The sequence below is a fragment of the Bombus affinis genome, chromosome 1 (assembly GCF_024516045.1).
Source record: "Bombus affinis isolate iyBomAffi1 chromosome 1, iyBomAffi1.2, whole genome shotgun sequence".
NCBI lineage: Eukaryota > Metazoa > Arthropoda > Insecta > Hymenoptera > Apidae > Bombus > Bombus affinis.
In genome coordinates this window covers 16,372,892-16,396,615 of record NC_066344.1, presented here as the reverse complement: position 1 = coordinate 16,396,615, position 23,724 = coordinate 16,372,892, and the positions used below count along the sequence as shown (strand labels likewise).

Sequence of the window (23,724 nt, the reverse complement as noted above, 5' to 3'; positions counted from 1 at the left end):
CTTTCATAAAAAAAATTTAAGAAGGCTATGGAGATAACAAAAATGAATAGTTTTTAAAATATTTTTAATTTAATAATTTAAAACCCATCTATTCAAAAATTTTGTAAACTTCATATAACGTAATGTAACAATACTTTTTAATTAATTATTTAATTTACATACGTACATAATTTTCTGTAAGTTTATCAGATATCAAATCTCGTATTTATAATTAAATATTTTGTAATATCCATTACTGGCAAAATTAAAAAAAACCATATTTATAAAGGAGACTAGAAATCAATATTCATAATGAATAAAAGAAAATGATCCACTAAAACAAATAATAAAAAGAAGTAATAATTAAAAAGAAATAATCAAATAAATCATTTTCTTGCTCGTATTTTTCAGCGATGATTTCGAATACTTCTGTAATATGTCGATAGGTGACAGTATATGTCGACGTTGAACAGGCTACTGTACTTTTTCTACGTTACTGGTGATTATGGCGAAGTTTGCCAAATGGATGTGAAGTGTCTTGTAAAGAATATCATTGGCGATTTTATCAAATAATTTTTATCGAGGTAAGAACAAGTGACACGTAGAATTCTAATTCTAATTCGGTGACGTTGACGAATTATTATAAGAATGATAAATGGTAAAAATGTTTGATTGTTTCATATGAATTGCGAGTCAATATTTGTTCTTTCCTCCAGCCATACCTGAAAGTACAATAATAGACTTGGCTGGAACCTGCAGCCTGATTAAATAAATAGTATTGTCTGTCTCTTGAACTGCTCTACCAGCAGTAACCCAACTACCATCCCGTCCGGCGCAAATAGATCAAATCAGATCCACAACCAAATTTTTTTCATCTTTTATTAACAGTTTTGGACACATAACCTTCTTAAGGCAGTGCATTGTGTATTTGAAGGTTCAATTTTATCATATTCTAATTTAATTATTTTTCTTTTTCTTTCAGTAAAGATATATGTATATGATTAGAAGATGGTATAGAAAAATATAGTATTCTTGTACCTACTTTATGTAACTTTTTGTCCATAGTTATGGATGTTTATTTTATTTTAAGATAGCTTTGTTTGTGTAATTTATGGTCTTATAATTATATCATAAATAGAGAGTGGATTTTTATGCATTTATGTATATTGAAATTTGAAGATGCAAAAATATACAGAATACATATATATGTACAGAAATATATAATATATCTACATTAAAATACTTGTTATAGTTTTAAATAAAGAAAATAAATCTTTATTAATTGTGTTCATAAAAATATAAATTTGCATAGAAATCCACAGCCTAACTATAAATTTCATTTTCTGCTTAATTGTTATGTTCAGAAATTTTGGAATTTTGCAAATTATATTGAACAAATAATAATTATTAAATTTGTTCAATTCTATATGTATGATAATATAACCATTATAAAATATGAAATGTTATTTTAAAAGATTGTGCAATTTTGGTTTACAGTACGTAAAAACATGGAGGGCCAACAATTTTGTTTACGATGGCACAATTTTCAAAATACATTGTTGAGTTCTCTTCCTAAACTGCTTGATGGTGGTTATTTAACAGATGTCACATTAAGTGCTGGTGGTAGACACATACATGCACATAAAATTATCCTTTCTGCTTGTAGTTACTACTTTAAAGAATTATTTAAGGTATTAGATGCATTTTTTAAATTGCTAAACATTTTCTTTTTTTACCTTTTTGTTTTTTTTGTTAAATTTAATCAACAAAAATTATATGAATCAACTTTTAGGACTTAAGTTCTTTGCAACATCCTGTAATTGTATTACCAGGAATGGAATATGCAAATTTATGTGCACTTGTCACATTTATGTATAATGGTGAAGTAAATATTTATCAAGAGCAATTACCCGCACTTTTGGCTATGGCAGATACTTTACATATTCGTGGATTAGCTGATATAGCTGGGGTAAGGAAATTCATCTACGTTTTTGATTAATATAGTAAAAATACAAAGCAATGGTTGCACAAAATATTTTGGATTGGTAAGTTTGTACTGTAGTTAATATTGCGCTGTAAGAATTTCTTAATGTACACATATAAATTTTTTTTTCTGAATGCATATTTTGAACTTCGAAAATTTATATTCTTCTCTATTTTTCTTTTACGACTGTTCTACCAAACCTCTTATATTAATGCTTTATACATCAAGTAGCATGACTGCATTTTAAATGTAATTTTTATGCAATTAACTGTTTTATGCAATTAAGTGTAGAAAAATGTGGTAATTTATGAATAGTAAAATTTGATGATTAATTTTCAGTTGGACAAAAAATTCTTATCTTAAAATTTAAAACTGTGAATAGAATTTAGCTTTTGTCAAATTAATTTAAAAATGGTAATAGCACTATGTGCAGCTGGTTCTTAAACAAATGTTACTCACTATTTATTATTAAATTTTATTAAATTAATTATTGTTTATTAATTACATACAGGTAATAGTATTATTTGATAAATCATTATTCCTTATCTGGTGAAGCTTGTCTCAGTGTGAATTGTAAAAAACATACGTAACAAAGCATGTATCTTTTTCAGTGCCTTAAACATTAGCAATTCCTCGCTGATAATTGTAATTTCCTTGTAACCTGTTTTCCAAAAACATGTAGACTTATTTATATATTGACAAAATTACACTTTCATTTATAATAATTATGTCAATATTAATGACTTGTTGATTGAATTTGTTCAAATATTCAGTAAGTGCAATTATTTAATAATTGTTAATTTAATATAATGCTCAACAAAATGATTTTTATGTTCATTGGTATTTTTCAAAGATTATATTATTTTATAAAGTATAAATTTTTTTCAAAGGATGTCTATCATTTCTATTTCATTTAATTAAAGTTGATTGTTTCATCATTTACCATATAACATATGGTACATTCACACATATAATAAACATAAACAACCAAACATTGCAATAATATATAGACATTAATAAAATACCTCTTCCTTTGTACAGAATTGCAACAGAGTAATTTCTAAAGCTAGTTGCATATTCGCTTTTCCCTTCTTTAATCTTTATATTACCCTCTGATCGTGTTGTTTTGTTCAGGTCACTTAAATACATTCACTGTCGTTCCTCAAGAAGTATCACACGAAGGAATTACCTACTACACATATTATGTTCATGCGTGCATCGAAGGAACGATAATGAATATAAACGATATCCACGAGATCAAGATCGTTGTGTGTGTTGCAACTAAATGCAAGTGGATGCATCCCATGGAACCTTTCCCCATAGAATGAGTTTACAGGTATAAAATAGCTTTATCCAAAAATCTCTCTACATGACTAAAACTTTCAGTAGATATATTAGAACAGTTAAATCTCTTTTTTACATATTGTGTATCTTTTTTTTGCATTAAAATAATGCTTCATATTTTAGTCAAGGGTGATTATAACAAAAATTTAGAATTAATAAATTTAGAATTAATGTATAAATACTTAACAATCCTATTTTCTATACAAGAAAGAAAAAAATACAAATGAATAAAGGAAGCAGTGCATGAAAATTGTTCGACAGAATAACTTACTGCAAAAATAAAATTGTAAAGATGTGTTTGGAAAATTAAAAAATTAAATTTCAATTCTTTCTTATAATTAAAAGATCTTTAATCTTAGAGGCTAGGTAGAACAGGAATATTTCTGAATACTTGATAAAACGTAAAAGTTTAATTATATGAAAGATAAAGGGAATTCAAATATATTAATTCAATTTCAATATTCCAATTTTTTTACAATTACGATTCATTCTTCTCCTGGCTTTTTTTTTACAGAAAAATTCGAGACACGATAATGGTTTATACGTTCAACCTCCACCAACGCAACTGCAGGAAAAAACATTAGCCGAAACGCCGATAAAAAAAGAAAATAAAGACAATGTCATAAGCGGTGGAGAATCTTTAGAAACGGTTCTAGATACAGATGTAGCTGAGAACATGGAAGAACCCTTTAATGATCAAGAAAGTATACCTTATTGTGTGAAGACTAAGCCTTACTATTCTATTAATGCGAAGTTAAATCAAAGAGAAAAAGTCAGTATTCCTTCCATTAATGCTTCTACCAACAAATATGCTGAGAAAGCATATTCGGAAGCTGGAATAGATGAGAGCACACCTGTTTTAGAAGATCAAATTACTCCTGTGGAAGATATAAAGCCTCCTCCTGTTTGGGATGCGAATTTCAAGTTTTTGACAACGTCTGTAGGCAGTAGAACTTCTCAGAATTACAATAAATCTAGTGTCACTTGTCTTATTTGTGGAAAACAATTAAGTAATCAATATAATTTGCGGGTACATATGGAGACACACAGTAACAGTTCGTATAGCTGTACAGCTTGTTCACACGTATCAAGATCACGAGACGCGCTTAGAAAACATGTTTCTTATAGACATCCAGTTGCGTCGTCACAAAAACGTTCACGATATAGTACACCGAAATCATAGAAATTAGATACCTTGGTTTATATTATACCCTTTGTTTTAGACACGTCTTATTTAAAACATAAATTTTGTGCTATTTAATTTGACTTAAATACTTTATTGACTAAAAAACTAAAAAAAAAAAAAAAAAAAAAAAAAGGAGGGAGAAGAAAATGGTTATAAATCAAAAGTTGAAGATTTAGTTACACATTTCTTGATTTTTTTTGTTATTTATTGTTAGATATGTTTATATCTTTTAAGTAATAGATTTATAATTTGAAAAAAGGTTGAATCAATATGAAAGTATTGATTTTTTATTGTAAAATTATTAAAATGCTTCCTTGTCTAAGTGGTACATACTCTGTACAATTATTTATTTAGTTGAAAGGATTCCATTATAGCGTGCAATGGATTAAAACGAAGATACATAAAGACTACTTTCCAACTTATATGATCCCTTTTAACTATTTCTTTCTTTTTTTTGGATTTAATACTTAAACGTTGCAATTGAATATAAGAATTGAATATTTTATTATATGAAAATACATTAGGAAAGGATTTAATATGAGAAACTTACGTACCTCATCTTTTTAAGAAATATTCAGTACTAGACTGATTAAGAATAAGGCAAGTAAGATCTTGATTATGTTGTTTTTAAATGTACAAATAACTTAAAGCGTGATGACGTTCCTCGAAACCCTTAGTGTTCGAATTGTTATTGTTTTCTTGTTATCGTTACACTGTTTTAATAAAGACAAAGTAGGCGTTAGACAGACATTTTCTGTTTTGATGATTTTTTTTTCATAATTAATACTTTTTACAAATCATCCAGTAAAAATCGATGAACCAGAAAAAAGGGCATGTTTCCCGTATTACATTGTAAATATTTAAAAAATACCTGTAGTATAAAAAACTGTTGTTTATAATTCACACTGGCGCAAAAATGTAAAGAGATATTGTTGCAATTTCGTTTGTATATAATATGTACTTGTTTTGATTATTTCAATATACCGAATATAAATGATCGTAATATGGACTAATCAATCTTATTTGAAAAATGGTATTCAAAAATAATATACAATATTCATTCAGTGACTACAAAATAAATAAAATGCATTCAAAAAATTAAGCTCTTTTAGAAAGGAAAAACAACATATTTTCAGAAAACATTAATTAAATCTTTTCTATACGCCATATTTTGGTATTACAGTCCTGCCCGACTGAAATCAATGTTTCCTCATCTAACCAAACTAAACGTGTTATTTGACTTTGAGGATGAGCATCTGAAACAAAATTGTTTTTCACAATCGCATAAATTTTCTTTCATTGAGATAAAGTATGACAAGTGCAGAAATAAAATAACGTTACAAAAAAACGGAGATTATATATGTATACTTACTTTTAATAATAGTATGTTTTGCTGGATTTGTTACGCTCCAAATGATGATCGTCGTATCAAGACTACCGCTTGCAACCATAGCTGAATTAGGACACCATGCTACAGAATTCACTCTTGCATTATGGAAACCCCACTCCCTATTGTGCGCAAGCTGTAAAGTTATATTTCGTTAATAATTGTTTAATCAAATTACGATCAGATAACATTTATTTCCAAGCGAAAAGCTTTACTCACCCTCTAAAAATCCAACAAGCGTTTAGGAGCAATTGTTACAAAAAAAAATTGATATAAATACATACAATATAGCAATCACAATATTTTGCTAATGGTAAATATTAATTACAATATATGCGTTCAAAGCGTGAGATATATTAATAATCTACTAAGTGACGAAGGTTAAATGGGAAAACAGGTAACACCTTTTCTGCAACTTTGTACAAGCGACATGTATGAATTTCAAAGATATTTGAGGTTTGTATAAATTATACAAAACAAACACTTCTTTTTTTACCTTGTATTCTGGTACAGTATAAAGAACCACCTTTCGATTTGTGTCACAAGCAACCAAGTATTTGCTATCAGGACTATAAGCAGCGTCTGTGACTGTACCTAAATGTTCTAATTCCATTTTCGAAGTTAGATTCGTACCTGATAAGGTATATATACGAATCTGAAAATTACACAAGAAATCAATGCACTATATTTTCTACTATTTTACTAACTTTTACGAAATAATATGTAAGTTTAAAAAAAGTATACCATATTGTCTGATGTCGCTCCTATAGCTACATCACCATTTTCTTGATTAATTGACACACAAGATGGTTCGTAATCAATTGATGTATTTGATACCTTTCGTCCATCTTGTGTAACTGTTATCTAGAATATACACCTACTGTTAATTTAACTAGTTTTTAAATTAAAATAAAATGAAATGGTAATCTTACCTGGCGAACGGTTGCAATTACAGCTAGATCTGTGTAAATATCTAGACCCCGCGGCTGCGAATCCAGTTTAACTATAGCTGTATCTGTATACGTGTTTGTATCGATATTAACCGATCTTAAAGTGTCATCGATACCAGCGGTATAAAGCAAATTTTTTGTAGCTTTCATTCCATTAATTTGATTTCCATGTCCGTGACCTTGGACACGGTCATTCTCTCCCGTTTTTGCATTCCAGTTGGTAATATACCCATCATGAGATCCAGTATAAATTGTACCTCTATCAGGACTCAAAGTTAATACTGTTATTGGTTTATTATGGCCCTAGAAGTGTCCAAAAATTAAAAACTCATCCTATAAAAGCATCCTTACTATGGATACTATCGTTACCTTTATTATTCTAAGAGGTTTCGTAGGATTAGCAACATCCAGATAATTAATAAAGCCACTTAGAGATACAGATAGTAAATGTTTGTCTTGCCAAAGGCAACTGACCTAAAAGAAAATTGATCTTGTTACCGATTTTACTTTTATTTTTTCAAAATCGCTATCGATTATTTGTTGTATCGCAAAATTAAAGGATTACATACTTGTTGATCATCGACTGTCGATCCCATATTGAATTCACTAACCAATGAGCGAGTTTCTACGTCCCAAAGTTTACACGTTTTATCACCAGATGCAGTTAATAATTGTGTTCCATCTGGCTTCCAAGCCACCTGTGAGATTATGAAGACATGTTAAAAATGAGTACATCATTATCTTTAGAATAATTTGGCATTAAATGATTTCATTTATTTACTCCGTATACTCCGCCTTGGTGAGCTGGAGATCCTACTTCTCCAACTAAATCGGAGCTTGTACCATCATAAATAAATACTTTCCCGTCAAATCCTGCAGATGCAAATAAATTACCACTAGGCGAATAACGTACAGCTTGAACGAATCGAGTATGCTCCTGCTTGGTCATTCTGCATATATCATAAATTTATTATTTAAATAAAAATTTAAAAATTTTCATATCTCAAATACATAAAGTTTTTATTTAAGACTTGCGGGTGACGAAGCTGATTGTTAATAAAATGTTTCTTTTTACAAAAACGTTGCTTATACCCGGAAATCTTACATACAAAACTTACTATTACCAATTTATATTAAACCATTTAACTTTCATATACATACTTAAATTTAAATGGCGGTCCTTCAAAAACAGCAATAGTATTGTCCTCACTTCCTGTGATTAATCTAAATGGTCTAGTAGGTCTGAAGTCACATGAATTAATAGGCTTACTTTGACCTGAGATTTCACCTACAGATGTACCGGTTTCGGCCATAAATACATGACCAAATCTAAATTTATATACAAAAATAAAGTTGTTACTAAAATTAAATAAAATTAAATAAAAACCATACTAAAGCTATAAATTATTTACCTTTCTCTTCCTTCTCCAACAACTACCATACGCTGATTGTCAGGTGACCATGCTATGTCTTTAATAGGCCCTCCAATAGGATGGAATTCATTTTTTAAAATATGTTCTTTATTGACAGTGTCCCAAATACGTACTTTGCCTGATTGATCTATTATAAAAAATCATATAAATTTTTAAGTCTATATTGGGTTCTTATATATATTATCTTTTTATAAATAGTTATCTATGATTGTACATACCACCTGATGCTATATAAAACCCACTTGGGGAATATTTTGCAACATTAACTGGACATGAATGTTCTGTATAAATATCTGCAATAGCTGGATTCTAAAAATAAAAAGTGAATAAGATAACATTGCATTTTAGTATTCTATATAGGACTTGAATATATTATTTTATATACTATACTTACATCAATATTTCTAATGATTACACTATTACCATTAGTATACAAAAAATTTTTCCCTTTAGGATCACCTCCTAATACAAGAGGCTGTCCCCTTTGTGTTCTGGGTAGTGTAGCAAATATGTATTCTGCAAACATATGAAATTAAGACTAATATTTTAATATGAGATTAATATAAAAAACGTCTTATAGCATGTTATTTGTAATAAGATCTGAAAATTGTATAATAGAATGCATCTTCTCATGAGAACTAAAATATACTTCCTTGATTCATTGGCATAAGTCCAATATGCAATATTTCAAATTATTTTAGGTATGAAAACTGTATTTTGGCCTAAAGTGCTTGCTTCGTATATTCCCCCAAAAATCTACTTTTAATCCAAAGTTAATTAATACAACCAAACATAATTTAAAAAGTTACATTAAAAATAATATAAAAATATAATTCAAATGTTTAGAACTATTCCCAAAATATTAAAATATATTTGTAGTTTTTGTTTAAAAATTACAACTTATAGTATTTCCTTTTGGAAATTTAATTATGTGTACAATTTATAATTAAGTTTCAATGTCAACATTTATTTTCATATTATAACCATTCATTTTTTCGTTCTATTTCATACTATACACCGCAGTAAATTGAACTCGATCTGATAAGCTACAGTTATTGCAAGCAATTACGCCGATTTAGATAGAAAAGCAAATATATTTAAAGCAAGAAATGTAAAACAATTACTTCATGATACAGTACAGTAAAACTGCACAAAATAAAAAATGAAAAATCCGGTGATTTAATGAATAATCAGTTCTGTATATATGGTTGTATCTGAAAAAAATTGATAATTAATTTAATTGTAATCAACCGTGACATTACATACATATGTGAATCATTGATGCACTTCAAGTGTTATGATTTGGCTCGAGATAAGACCGGAAAATTGGATAACTCGATATTCACACAAAATACATGGTAATAAGTTGTCGGTGATACACGAAAAATAGGTAAAATCTGTAGGTGTCACTTACTTGTTTCATAGGACATTTTTATTCCGTTTCTTTCTTTTAAATAATACTTGAAAAAACTCAACAATGGGAATCAGTTCAATGCCTCCCTCGTATCTTTCTCTGTCTCCCCCCCCCACACACTTTCCATTGAAATGCTTGTTCCGCCCTTGCCTTATTTAGCTGAAGCATTGATAATACTGAAACAAGATCGGCAAATAACTATACAGCTGACGTCGCTAAAGTCCCGTTTCCATATCGATAAAAAATTCTGTCATCAACAAAATAGTTGTTATCAATAGGTAAAAAATTAACAAAAACAATTTAAATTTCATTTATTTAATTTTATTTAATCATTTATTATAAGAAATAAAAAGTTTTAAAATGACGATGAAGGAAATGAACTTTTCTCAAATCAAATATCACATTTTATTTTAAATCATCTGTGGTTTAAAAATATTTATAATGACAAACTATCTCTCTCACTTTAATATTAATCTTACTACATCTTACAAATATTTATGAGCAGTTTTATACAAAATCTAGACTATTATGTATTCGTATAACATATGGGCTCGTTATCCTAAAATAAATTCTAATATTGTGCTCTATGCAAATATAAATCTCGAAATTGTACATTATGTACAAAATTTTCATAAAATATAAAATACCAAAACTCAAATTATATATTTACAAATCGTCACTTTCACCGTTTTCGAAATTTATTACACGACTGCAATAAATATAATATTTTAACGAACGCAAATATTATTGTATACACAAAAATATATTTCATTATATCATGACTTTTGTACGTATATTCACTCAGCATGAAAAATAATAAATTTTCAGCGAGGTAAGTTCCCTTATGCCACAAAGATATGTACCTTAAAAGCAAACAAAACAACTGAAAATCTAATTGAGATTTGGAAATATCTCAAATAACAAAAAGAACTGGTCTATTTTCATGCTTATTTGAATAGTGTGTGAAATTATAAATGAAATCAATGTAAAAATAAATGATACTTTTATAGATGATGAAATAAATAATAAATTAATGGAAAACTGCGTGATTAACAACATTCATGGTCGACATTATTTACGTATAAAAGAGTGTGCAGAAATATAAAAAAAGAGGAGTACATATACTAATTTGAAGTACTTATTAATATACTTATTTAAGGTTGAAAACTACAAACGATTCAACCGTCGACCAATCGTCAATTAACTTCCTAAATATTACATTCTGTAGTAAATGTTTTTAGAAATTGGTATGATCATTAACACGAAACATATGAATACCATTATCAAAAGCAGTCTTTTCAAACTCATCGCTATTAAGCTTTACGAGATTATTATCTAACAATGTGCACATAAACAATTAAAATTATCGAAAAGTATCACTCTTCATTCATTCTCTTACATGCAATAAATTGTTCAAAACGACTAAATGATTGAAATATTAACCCTTCATCAAGAAATAATCTTCAACTATAATCTATAACAAACAGCTATCTCTTTTATGAAAGACCAGTTTTTCATAACTACAAGAAATAACCACGACAGTTCTGAATATAGAAACTGAATAGAATATAAATTGACCCAAATTCTTGCAAATGTGTCTTCATTATACCTACCGAAGATATTATTTTCCATATAAGAATTTCAACAATCTCAAAGTAAATTTCATCCTGAGACTACAGATTTTTATGCAAATTCATATTTTTGAGAATATAATTAAAAACGAAAACTTCAATGGAAATATCGTTTTATCTGCCAAGTATTAGGTCGTCCGAAAAGTTTTTTTTGTTTTATAAGGAAATAATGGATGCACAACATTTTCCGTTTTATATTATTTTATCGAATTACGTATGATCCATTTTGTTCTATCAAAATAAAGATCACAACGTTCGACAGATTAGGTTTCATGTTTGTATAAAGGTGCATCGTTGTAAAAGACGTGTCTGTAAAAGAAAGACACTTTTCGGACAATCTAATATTATAGAGAGCACTATACTTTGAATATTTTATATATTTTTTCATATTTTGTGTGCATTCTGTGCAATTTCCTATAAATGCATAAAAATCTGCAATTTATTCATTACCTCTTCCTATACCTTCTAATAGTATTAACTTTCTGAAGAACAAACATAATTTCTTATTCTGTCATTACTTTTAACAACATTCAACAAATTTTACAGCCGCCTACATGAAGGGACTCCTCGACTCTTTATCGCCAGTCCAAACTCTTCCTGTTCAATGGTGCCGTATCTTACGCTTTGCAGTTACTTCTTGAAGTAATCGTCTTTTAAATGGTGAATGACTACTTCGGAATCGAGTAGATTCCTCTTGAGACCGTCGATGACTACTGGCTTCCGCGAATGAGTTTCCTTTCAATTGTTTCTCATAGAATTCACTATCAGTTTTAATTTCCTCGACTGAAGGTACTCTGGAGCGCCTGAATTCTTCCATATCTTCATCTCGAGGTAGAGGACGCGTTGTATCTTCCGGAACCGGTCGACCATCCGGATACACTCGAATCACCATTGGTCCAACTAGATATGGACCAGTGTGTTCAGAGGATGGTTGTATATAATCGTGTGTCGCCATTGTTTCTTCTCCTATGCCGTTTACATCGCTATCACCGACAGCTGAAAAATAAGAACAATAAATATATGATTTCTTCAAAATTAGGAGCCGATTATAAATGGTTCTATAAAAAAAGTAAGAACAACGAATACGTTTAGAATAGCAAAATTATTTTAGATAATTCATTTTCGCTTGATATGAATCAGGATTCTCAAATTGCTTAAAAAGATCACTTATGTTTCTCCCGCGATTATACTTTTAAATTTCTCTTCTCAACTTTTCTATATGATTCGATATGAAGAAATAGATTTCCATAATAGACTTTAGCAACCTTTCAACTTGTATATTTCAACGATTTTTATAATTGTAAGCTATTTCTTAAAAGATTCGAGGAGAACTTATTGATCTTCTAAATAGCTCTATTAACAAAATTGATTAACTATTCTGTTTGTTTAAAAACTACGTCAAAATTTTTATAACATAATCAATAATCTTAAAGAAGAAAACGAATCTATCAATTATTTAAATAATCGAATTAATATTATTATAATATTAAATAATTAGTTAATATTAAACAATTGCTTCCGAATTAACATTGTGACTTAAGTAATTCATATTCTTGTTGTTCACGTTAATAAATGAATGTAATCACGTAATTAAACAGCTATGCAAAAGTGTAAATTTTAATTAAAAGAGCAGCATGACACCGAGGGTCCATTAATAACGAGACACTTATGCTGATACTAAGTTTTATCATAATAAACGAATACGTTTCCTAGAACAGAATTATCATTGATCGTAAATATTTTTAGCATAATTGACTTCTAAACTCGTGTTACTAACAGAATAATACGTGACTAAAAAGTCATTCCTTTTTTCGCGTATATGACCTCCGCATTATGATAATTGGACGTCTAATATTTTTGTATCAGTATCCCATGATACTACTTCCTACTTCCGTCAGATCGTTGTCAAATATTTCTTCTCCGCAAGGACTTTCGGAAGAGACGTGCAAGAATTTAAACGACCAAAAGTTCCATCTCTCTCTGACATATTCAACTTAAATAGGCTTCAGGCGAATATAAAATCAGGCGTAGATTTTTTTTTCATAGAAAAATTATGATTTACATTAAAACTTGTAGTTTCTTACTACATTACCTGTTAAATTTAATTCAATAGATATATCAAATAAGACATAATTGGCAATATAATTGAAAAGAAAAATTATTTTAATAAAAAGTACTGACACATCCCTTATTTTCCTATGAAATGTTTTTCTTATTAGGTCCCACATGATATTATCATAGCATAAAATTTTTATAGACGTATAAAATATACGTATATATTTTAAAATTTAATATACTTGGATTTAATTAATTAGTTTGAAAATTATAATAAATACAACGATGTGCTGCTACTTCTTGTAGCCATTGTAATATCACCTTTTTTACAATTATGCTATCATTTACAAAAAATTTACATCATAAACCTATATACACAATGATGTGGGCAATAGGAATTCAATAAAATCAATTAGAATATCAATCTGAAGAAGAAGGTCTTGAAGATCAATTAAAATAAATTTCCATTCAACATCTCTTCTAATTTCTTTTCTTTTATTCTTCTCTAAAATTTACGGGAGAAACTAGAACATCGAATGAGATTTCTCAAATCCTCGCAGTAAACAAAACATTTTTCATAGCATCCAAAAAGCCTCCCTGAACTTCGGTTGACTCGTTCAGATGATCGGGTGAAAGTGCAGTTAAAAGAAGCTGGTCCAATTGAAAACAACCGTTCTGCTATCAAACGCGATCTCGTTCGGTTAAAGAAAAAAAAAACTTTCTATAGTGGAACGTGCGCGATTGAGACTTGGAACTTTCTCACAACAGTATTTGTTCTCCTTCATTTCGGATCGTGCAGATAATAATCTCTTTCAATGCTTACATTTCTTTTTAATCATTAACAAACGTCATGCGAACTTGATTTTCACGGTTAACATTTTTCTCGACTATTATGTAGTCGGTTCGAGTACAACTTTTTTTTGTTCTTTTCTTTTTTCTTGTCAATTAGTACTTTCACCTGTATTAATCAACTTCATAAGGTAATTAGAAAATTAACAGGGGTCAAGAAAATGATTCTAGAATATAATTGTAGAATGGTTTCCCATTTTATCACTTCTAGGCATCTTGTTTTAACTGCAAATATCTGTATTAATGAACTTTATGAGGCAATTAGAAAATTACAAAGGTCAAGAAAATGATCCTAGAATACAATTTTAAACTATTTTTACCTTTCTATCGTCTTTACAATATTTTATTTCTATCATAAATACATACCTAATGAATCTGTTCCGATGGAAAAATAGAATTCATCTGGCTTAGGAGCAAGTCTTGGAAAATATGCGTTTTTTATCATGGCCCGCCAAACTATAAACAAGAAATAGTAAGTTAACGTAAACAGAATTAATTTTTAATATTATGTTCGGTTTATTCCATGTAGCGAAACTGGAAATCTTACTAAGTCCTTTCGCATCACGTTGATATGGATCCAATTGATCGAGAATGTTATTGTCCATGTTAGCTAAGTTCCGCATCCCGGCAACCAATAAATTTTTGTTGCAATCCGGCATGGATGAATCCGCACAATACTTGGCTACTTGCATGCTGAATACTCTTAACAAGTAACTCGCCTGAAATTAAACATTTTATAGGTTATCTTTAAAAAGAAATTTAAATAATCTCTTTCAATATTATATATATATATTCAATGCAATATATATCATTATTGACCAAATAAATATTATGTGACTAAAAGAAGTAATTCTTCGGTAATGACTGCAAATATTTCGTTCAATTATTTTTAAATATTATTTTCCGCCAAGTAACATCCTTAAATCCGATCTTTAAAATTCTCCCTTTCATTTGTAAGATATTATTACTAAAATATGGTTCAAATATAAAGCACTATGCATAATATAATATATACAATGAACAAATTCAAATAATGTATTATTAAAATATACAAGTCTTTAAGAATATATCTTTGCAACATCGATTTTCAATATTCTATTCTTTAGTACCAATAAAACCTTTTTTTTCCTCCTTTTATTTCACTACATTATCAATCAGAATACAACAATATACATACAATTCTGCGAGCTAATTTGCTTGGGTACTATCTATAGCATGATTTATGTCATATCAAATATCAAATGAAACTATGAAGATCAATATATGAGCTGCTTATTTGCCAAAAAACAAATTCTATAATATAAACATCAATCAAGTGCTTTAGTACTAAAATTTCAAAGAAAGCAGTTAATGACTTTGACCTGTGAATAGCTCATACATATCGTATACAGAAGATGGATACGTTTTTCTCTGAGTAAATCATCATGACGATCATCGCGAAAGCTATTTTCCATTCCGTCGGAGCAAATGCATTCTACACGCGTCCGGTGAAACTCGGCAATGTGTAACATACAGGATATCGAACACTACAGTTATAACAAACAAATATATATGCATGTCGCAGCCTGTACCGTACATCACGTATCGGACTTTGATTGCGATACACGCGTTTTTTTATTTTTCGTCACGAGAAATTCTGTCTGCCACGTGAAACATGCCCCCGTTCGTGGTGCGTCTACATAAAGCACAATGATCGATGTCCACATACTTTTGGTTCTATCTATGGCCCAACGATTACGCGAATATTCAACCTTAGAATTTCTAATGACATTTCTGTAACGTCTTTTGGACAACAACAAAATATTTCGAAATTTAATAATAATGACAATCGATAAGTGTTACCAATCGAACAATGTTGGCAAGCTTACTTGCGTAATGATACAATTTCTTTCGTAGACATTTTTTGTAGTAATATTTTTGATGAATCAATCTTTGATAATTTTTGTCATTCGTTATTTATACAATTATATCAGACGAATTAGTTGATTTTTGGAATGTTATTTCTATATTTCAGAATTCGTATGTTTAGATTTTGAAATATTTAATTCTATGATTTGGAATACTTATTTCTGTTTCTTTTTTTTTTTTCTAATTTTTATTTTTATTTCATATACTCGTATAAAGATAAATTCTGAAAATGAGAAATTTGTCTTAAAATAAAGTATATAATTTTTAACGATAATTACTTTTTCAATAAAATGTTTAAAAATGTACTAATTTTACGTTTAAGTTTATTTATTCATGCGCATAGAAAAATGATATTTATAAAGTAGAAAATATTTTTATGTACGATATAGAACGTGATAAGTTTCAATTTCGACAAGTTGTGCTCGTTCGTACATCCATGTATTCCGATGCTGACCTACATAAATTTGCTGCGTGATCGATGGTAGATCATTGTGTTATTTTTTCAAAGATTTCGGAAATAAGAGAGTCTAAATGGACAGAGAATCGTCTGATAAAAAATTCCCGTAAACAGAAAATGAATACAGATGATAATCTTTCTATATTAATATTAAGATTAGCAAATTTTCAGATTTTAGAAATATTAGGAATATTGAAATATCCTAAGTCGATTCGTTAATATGGGTTACAAGTTCGATCTCTCCATAGATAGAGAGCATGTTCTTGAACTTCAACTTACGTGCAATCAGTTTTACCAACATATATTACGAACATATTACAGATATTGCGCATAAGGCGATTTTCACGCCTTTTTCTTTTACCAAGATTATCGCGTGTTTGCATGATTACAGCTTTATTAAATTATTATATTAAATTACTTCAATAGGAATTTTAATATTAGTTAATATTGTAAATATTATTATGATTATATATCAATACGATATTAATTATATATTAAGAAATTATATCGCATTCAGGAGTTTGAAACTAACTGCTTTAGAAGTTATTCATTTATTGACTTGGACAGTTAATTTCAAAATCCTCGATGCAATATAATATCTTACTAAGTAATTAATGTTAATAATTGATATGAAAATCCTTCTTAGAATAAGAAATACTTAATTTGTATATACATATATGTAGATATATAAAATATATAATAATTTTTATACCGAGTTTAATGAACTGTATACATGTATATATATATACTATATTAGGATGTGCAATGCGAGAATGTTGAAGAATAATGTAACATATCTCTCTTGCTCTCTTGCTACCGTATTTGATTACCACATTCTTTCTTCACTGATAAACAGTAACCCGTTTAGCGACTGTAAGAAATATAGAAATGTACTCAGAATAATGAATTATCGTACTTATATGTTACTTTAAGATTCAAATAATCTTAAAAAGAATAAGTAAAAATAAAAAAACATATTAACAAATAATCATGATTGATTAATTTTGCTTCCACATATTTGACATCCATAAACAGTATTGTTATGAGATTAACAATCTCCATCAGTCTTATGAATTAAAAATTCTAACTTTTATAATCAACATTGTATTGTAAAAAGATTATTGAAAAAATTGATGAATTAAATTTTTCCAAATATTCTATGGCTATTGTTGACAGGCAAAGCTATTATCAACAGATGGCAAAATCATTGATCGCAAATTGTTGCGTTTGAGACCGTTTCTATGAAAAAAAGAAGTATTACGAGAAGAAGGGCACAATGTCATGAGAAAAGTCAACGTCCGATGCGCACTCACGCAATTACACTCGACCGGTCTGCACAAGTGCACGAGCAGAGCATTTTCAGCGAATGCACTCGATCGTGTTCGGTGAAAGTCTGCTGTTGTTGATATCATCCACAGATTACTGTGGTGCGAAGTTTATTTTATGTGAAAGAAAAAATTTAATTTTCGTACAAAATACATCAGTCATATATTTTTTAAGATTCAAGTGAAATAGAAATAAACAATAAGTTTATCTATGAAAGATTAAATGATGTAAATCCAAATTCCACATATATAAGTAGTGCTTGTCTCAATAAATGATTATTAAAATGACAATTAAAAATCAAATTTTATTTAAATATAATTTTTTGGAGAAAGATTTACTCTATAACGTCTTCAATTTAGAAATGAAAATAATCCTTACTTTCTCACCCCTGGAGAGGAATTCCCACATGGGAATCGCAGAAGCAGTGACACTCAAGGTATAGCATCCCAGAACAAAGGTGAACAGCATAGCAGTTCTCAGAATCTTCATATTTGCTATTTCACTTATCTTTAGTAGCTTTCACGAACACACTTTTTATACGTATTGTTAATCTAGGGAATTCGATCTATCACAGATATACTATCAACGAAAACACTTATTTTATGATTCAGAATATATGTACAAATGATATGATAACGAATTTCAAAATTAAGAATTATTTACTAACTAACCAAATATTAGTAGTAATATTGGATAAAATTCACGTGGACTCAAATGGACGCAAATGATGAACCGACTTTATCGCGTTCAATAGTCTTTGCAAACTGGCTGAGTTTCCTTCAAATCCCGGTTATATGTATGTTCTGTATGCCAGTGACGTCCATGAAACACCAGGTCCCCCACTCCTACTTTCAGGAACAGAGTCCACTGCTTGTTCCATAATGTTTACTTCTTTCCAGGATGTCACCTAATTAATAGATACTTCTGTGTAGCAAAAAATATATTCATTACTTTTATGTTCTATGAATCAAAATCTTTAATTCATATTTTTTAAGATTCATTGGATTATATATGTAATGCAATAATATCAAAAATACGATGTCTACAAAAGGTATTGGCACACTGTTGTATTTTTTACAGCATTTACATAATAATTAATTAGGTTCAAGTATATTAAATTTTGTATTATGTAATAGTAATTTCATATAACTACAAAAATTTAATATTTTAAAAATGAGGTGACGAACCTGATAGAAAAAAAGGTTTCATTGTATATCAACTTTTTTGTTTATTTGGTACATTAAATTATGAGAGTTTTACAATAGAATTAAAAATTGTAGACACAGAGAAAATCTATTGAAAATGAGTTTAAATGTAAGAGGAAGTCCGTGGTGCTCACTGTCATGAAAGGATCCATCTTGCTTATCAGGTTCCTCCAGCTACTTTAACAATAAGCCCTTAGAATCACATTCTTCAAAATCCTAACTCTATTCGCCAAAAATTACTATTATTGAATTTCCACATATAAAAGAATGAAAGTACAATACAAATATTAAAAGACAAATATTGTTCAAAATGAAATATCATAATTGTGAATACGTGATTTTCTGTATCGTATTCATGGTGTGTTTCTCAAAATATTTACTATGATTTATTTCAGTGTGAATACATATACGTATATGATTTATTTTCGTATAAAAGTTTATGGCTACTTAAAGATGGATGTGACGTAGGTCAATGATCGAACTATAAATTAATATTCGCCTAGAAATGTTTCCAATCACTCATATCGTAATTTCTTGGAATTTCTACACAAAAAGAAGTATAATTCAAATAAAAAGATTTTTCATTTACATCATAGAAATATATTCTATTACTAGAGGGCAATAATATAGAACAATAACATTTCAGCTTATGACATTCCGTTACTTAATTAACAATTTGCGAATCTAGAAGTACAAACTGATTTTCTATGTAAGACAGATGACGTATGAAATATTAAAAATTATTCAACTATTTGTATCTACTCGAGCACGTTGGGAAGACACGTGGATGGAATATTAAGAGGGGTACCAATTATAACCTATAGTATTAAGAAAGATATATGAGTTTTTGATAGTTTTTACCAATATTTTCTTACAGGAATAGTATATATTAGTATGCTTTTTATAGTAATATTTAGATTGCGAATATACATGCATTTATAAGATCTTTAAAAGTATAAAAATGTATAAAATGCACATAATATCTAAAAACATAAGAAATATTTAAAATGAAGTACATAGTTGTTATATGTATCCCTGAATGGGTAACTTATGTTGATAAAGATGTGTATAAAAGTGTATAAAAATCCATGATCTAGTATAATGTCCAAGTCTGTACAATTACGCTATTAATGCTGAAAATGATTTCTATAAGCTTTCATTTAAGATGATGAGCAATTTAGATAACTTTATGAAAACTTTAAAAGAAAAATTGCCGATGAGTCTTTTCTATGATAATAGCGAATGTGAGAATTGAAATATGTACCACAAACATACTTTCACGCACATATTCGTGTCGATACAAGTGTACGTTGACGAATAAGAGGCCCTGTACGTATTTTGTATTATTCGTGCAGCTAAATACAGACAATGCGAATGGTTGTCTGTTTAAGTCAATTACTGTAACCAGCGTCATTGCAGGTAATCTCAACTATCTCGTAGGTTTGCTGCACATTTAACAGTCAGCATGCAGTCATCCAACTATTATGTCATTCGGATCCTATAAGAATAGATCTACAACAGTGGTTCTCAAATTATTCGTTATGAATTTGGGAGATGAAAATTATAACACGTATCAGTCCACTATTAATTTTTGTAAAACGACATTTTGCATTTATTATTATAAAAATTTATATTTTTACAAGGCATGAAAACTCGTCGTAGCAGTAAATAAAATTATAACGTAATTTAATTAAGTACAAAACTAAAGAGATAATACGTTTAAATATTAACATATATATAGGATTGTGTGAATTCAAATTTTCAAAATCTTAATCTATATCACCATGATTTTGAGTTTGTCAATTTTATTAAGAATCTATTTCGATCATTTTCCTATATATCGAAAAACATAACCTATAATATAGATGATACTCTAAAGTTCAACAACCAAATTTTGTAATTATACTCCATGACTATGATTAATAAAAGAATATTATATATACACAAAATATTGAATTTATTATTTTATGAAGCTCATTCTTGTTTTATTTAATAAATTTTGATTTATTTAATAAAATTATGCACGTATAAAAGTTCAGTAGTTTATTCTTTATGGTTGAAAATCACTGCTGTACAATTTCATGAATGTAATTGTAATATATTTTCGATCGGTAAATCAGCGTAAAAACAATTGATTGTGAAAAACAATTTACTTGAAAATGAATGACCTTAGAAAAATCGTATATGGTGATTCGTCGACTGAATGAGTCATTCTACTTTCCAAATCTATTGATTGTGGCATTCGTGACATATGATCCAACATGATTGCATGTGCACAATTTGTTTATGATTTTCATCCATGAAAATCTCGTGAACCTAAGAAACTTCCTTACTACGTTATATAGAGTAAGGGAGTAAAAGAAGTCTATGATAAATTCTGATTGATTTTTAATTGATCAACTGTATTCGTATCAATTACGGTCTCCTAAGGTTATGTTTCTCTTAGCTATATAAAAAATGCATTAAGATGCTAAAAACGAAAGTCTAATGAAGGTAAATCTAGAACTTGTACATTGCATGATGATAAGAAGATAACCGGGAGAATTATAGAATAAGTTACAAAGTTATTCCACTCCACATAACTAATATACATATATTCTTTATTTTTGTTTGCCTTTCAACTTTGCAGTGATCTCCTACTCCACATAATCAACATGTTTTGCTTATTACTATTTTACGTTAGGAAGAAAATTCGTTAATTAAGTTATTATAATGTAACATTTGTAATTAAAAGGTGGTGTAGTTAAAACATTTTGAGCATTACTATGTGAAAAGTAGTTAATTTATATTCATTATTTGATTTATTTAAATTTATGAAACTTCATACTCGTTTATATAAATGTATGTTTTAGTACTTTTAATATGTAAATATATGTATAGTATGTTAGATAAAAATATTGTCCCTCCAACAATTTAACTTTTTCACAAAACTGAGCAGTGAAGCTTGACAACCGTTTTTCTTGGTTCGCGAACTATGAATTACTTGTAGTTTTTACAAGTGCATCTCGCTTTTATTTCCCCTTTAGATGTTAAATTGATCGAATAAAAATGTATACTTCGCTTGTTTTATTATAGAAAAGAAGAAATCAGTGAATCCGCTTTATACAATGAATATTTTATCTGTTATCCTAAAGCAATTTTGTAAATATTAATAAATAAATTAATACAAAAAATATCATTTTATTTTTATTGTTTGTTTTTATTATTTATTGTTAGTTGTGTTAAAATGGAATGTAGGACAATTGTCAATCGTGAAATGAATATCGTAATACAAGATTATGGAAATCGCTTCCGCTTTTCATCACAACGATCGTCATCCAAGATAGCGAGGTGCAGAATTTGTTCCGGTTGACATAATAGTTACAGGATGTTTCACTCTTTTTAAAAATTTCTGGTGTGAATTTCAAGTATCTGTATTAATGTAAAATAAAATTACGTTTTTCCAAACTGAGGTAAATGTAACATAAAATACTTAAAAAGTCACGTATTTAACAAATCATTTTTATATTTAAGTTATTCTAATATTATACTAAAGTATTAAGTTGAATCCTTTAAATAATCTAAAATTGTATCTATAATAATTGTAGAATTATTAAATACTAAGAGATTATTTCAACCAGGATGCAAGGAAAAATTTCCCATTTTTTTAATCCTATAAAAAATATTCCATAAACAAAAAGAACTAATAAACATTGATATTTCGACTAACGTAGCCTCATGGGTTAATAATGTGGCGCCACGAAAATATTTGCCGCGTCTTACAAATGTATAAAAACAATATTAATTCATAAGAAAAAAAGATGAGTATGCAACGATTTAATGGCGCAGTATATCGAAATGAAGCCGAAGAGAGTTAAATGAGTTACGATTTGTTGCCGGTAACGGTGTCAGCGAGTTGAAATGATTATGCGTGAATTTTTTGGCGCGTTGAGTGATGCGAGAATGTGGCGCCTCTAAGGAATGCAGAATTACTACTACTACTATATATGGAACAATGTTAGGATTGATTAATGAGTGTAGAAACCTTATAGCTGAAAATTCCTGAGGATTGCCACGTCTTTTCGATACGACGATTTGTTAGAGAATGAATTAAATTTATCATGCTAAGATCTGCAGGCTCATCATTGGGATACAATTACATTTTTTTGTGAGAATTCCTTCTTTGGCCTCTAAAGGTTGTCGCAAATACCTGGCCAATAAATTATCTTGAAACAAAATTACTATTATATACACACAGAAATAATTTATCTATCGTCATTTCGTGTATACGAGAAATCTAGTTCTCCTCAATTTGAATTGGATAATGTATTCTTTACTTACGAATAGTCTAACCTTTTTCATAATAGAAAATACCTTATGCTAATGTGTAGATGCGTATGATAATCTGTTGAATAAAGTTAATTTGACTATTTCTAAATGAACTACGTACGTTATTTCTACGTCGTTTCGTGAAGGATAATTTATCACTGGCTGATTATAATGAAATATCAATTTTAATCAACTATTATAACGAAATGTAGTGTATTGTGTATTGGTTTATAGCAATGAAGTTAAAGATTAAATTAGATAAAATAACGCATAAAATTTATATTAATGTATTACGAAAATATTATCTT

General features: G+C 28.6%; 3 protein-coding genes and 1 long non-coding RNA gene across 6 annotated transcripts; 2 read left to right on the top strand and 2 right to left on the bottom strand.

Annotated features, from left to right (window-relative positions):
- The first annotated feature begins 404 nt into the window (after window positions 1–404).
- LOC126920944 (transcription factor GAGA) lies at window positions 405–5,243 on the top strand. 2 transcript variants are annotated; one of them, XM_050731985.1, is made up of 5 exons: window positions 410–563; window positions 696–913; window positions 1,477–1,670; window positions 1,772–1,948; window positions 3,822–5,243. In XM_050731985.1, the coding sequence occupies exons 3-5, from the start codon at window positions 1,488–1,490 to the stop codon at window positions 4,488–4,490; spliced, it is 1,029 nt and encodes a 342-aa protein (XP_050587942.1). In that variant the 5' UTR covers window positions 410–563; window positions 696–913; window positions 1,477–1,487; the 3' UTR covers window positions 4,491–5,243. The 2 variants fall into 2 exon arrangements, with proteins under 2 accessions (XP_050587933.1, XP_050587942.1); XM_050731976.1 differs by lacking the exon at window positions 696–913 and having other exon boundaries at window positions 405–563.
- Window positions 5,149–9,845, bottom strand: LOC126920942 (actin-interacting protein 1). Its single transcript, XM_050731962.1, has 13 exons — window positions 9,678–9,845; window positions 8,658–8,779; window positions 8,482–8,572; window positions 8,243–8,390; window positions 7,992–8,159; window positions 7,612–7,780; window positions 7,400–7,528; window positions 7,200–7,304; window positions 6,813–7,133; window positions 6,625–6,744; window positions 6,377–6,535; window positions 5,866–6,016; window positions 5,149–5,749 (listed from the first exon to the last, which is right to left on the bottom strand). The coding sequence occupies exons 1-13, from the start codon at window positions 9,691–9,693 to the stop codon at window positions 5,640–5,642; spliced, it is 1,809 nt and encodes a 602-aa protein (XP_050587919.1). The 5' UTR covers window positions 9,694–9,845; the 3' UTR covers window positions 5,149–5,639.
- A 223-nt stretch (window positions 9,846–10,068) lies between these two features.
- Window positions 10,069–18,685, bottom strand: LOC126920953 (rhythmically expressed gene 5 protein). 2 transcript variants are annotated; one of them, XM_050732009.1, is made up of 4 exons: window positions 18,282–18,685; window positions 14,760–14,931; window positions 14,579–14,668; window positions 10,069–12,304 (listed from the first exon to the last, which is right to left on the bottom strand). In XM_050732009.1, exons 1-4 carry the CDS (start codon window positions 18,390–18,392, stop codon window positions 11,910–11,912), a joined length of 768 nt encoding a protein of 255 aa, XP_050587966.1. In that variant the 5' UTR covers window positions 18,393–18,685; the 3' UTR covers window positions 10,069–11,909. The 2 variants fall into 2 exon arrangements, with proteins under 2 accessions (XP_050587966.1, XP_050587957.1); XM_050732000.1 differs by lacking the exon at window positions 18,282–18,685 and adding an exon at window positions 15,574–15,891.
- Window positions 18,686–19,901: 1,216 nt separating this feature from the next.
- Window positions 19,902–22,837, top strand: LOC126920976 (uncharacterized). Its single transcript, XR_007712159.1, has 3 exons — window positions 19,902–20,437; window positions 20,528–21,601; window positions 21,738–22,837. It is a non-coding gene; the product is annotated as an uncharacterized LOC126920976 (long non-coding RNA).
- The last annotated feature ends 887 nt before the right edge of the window (window positions 22,838–23,724 follow it).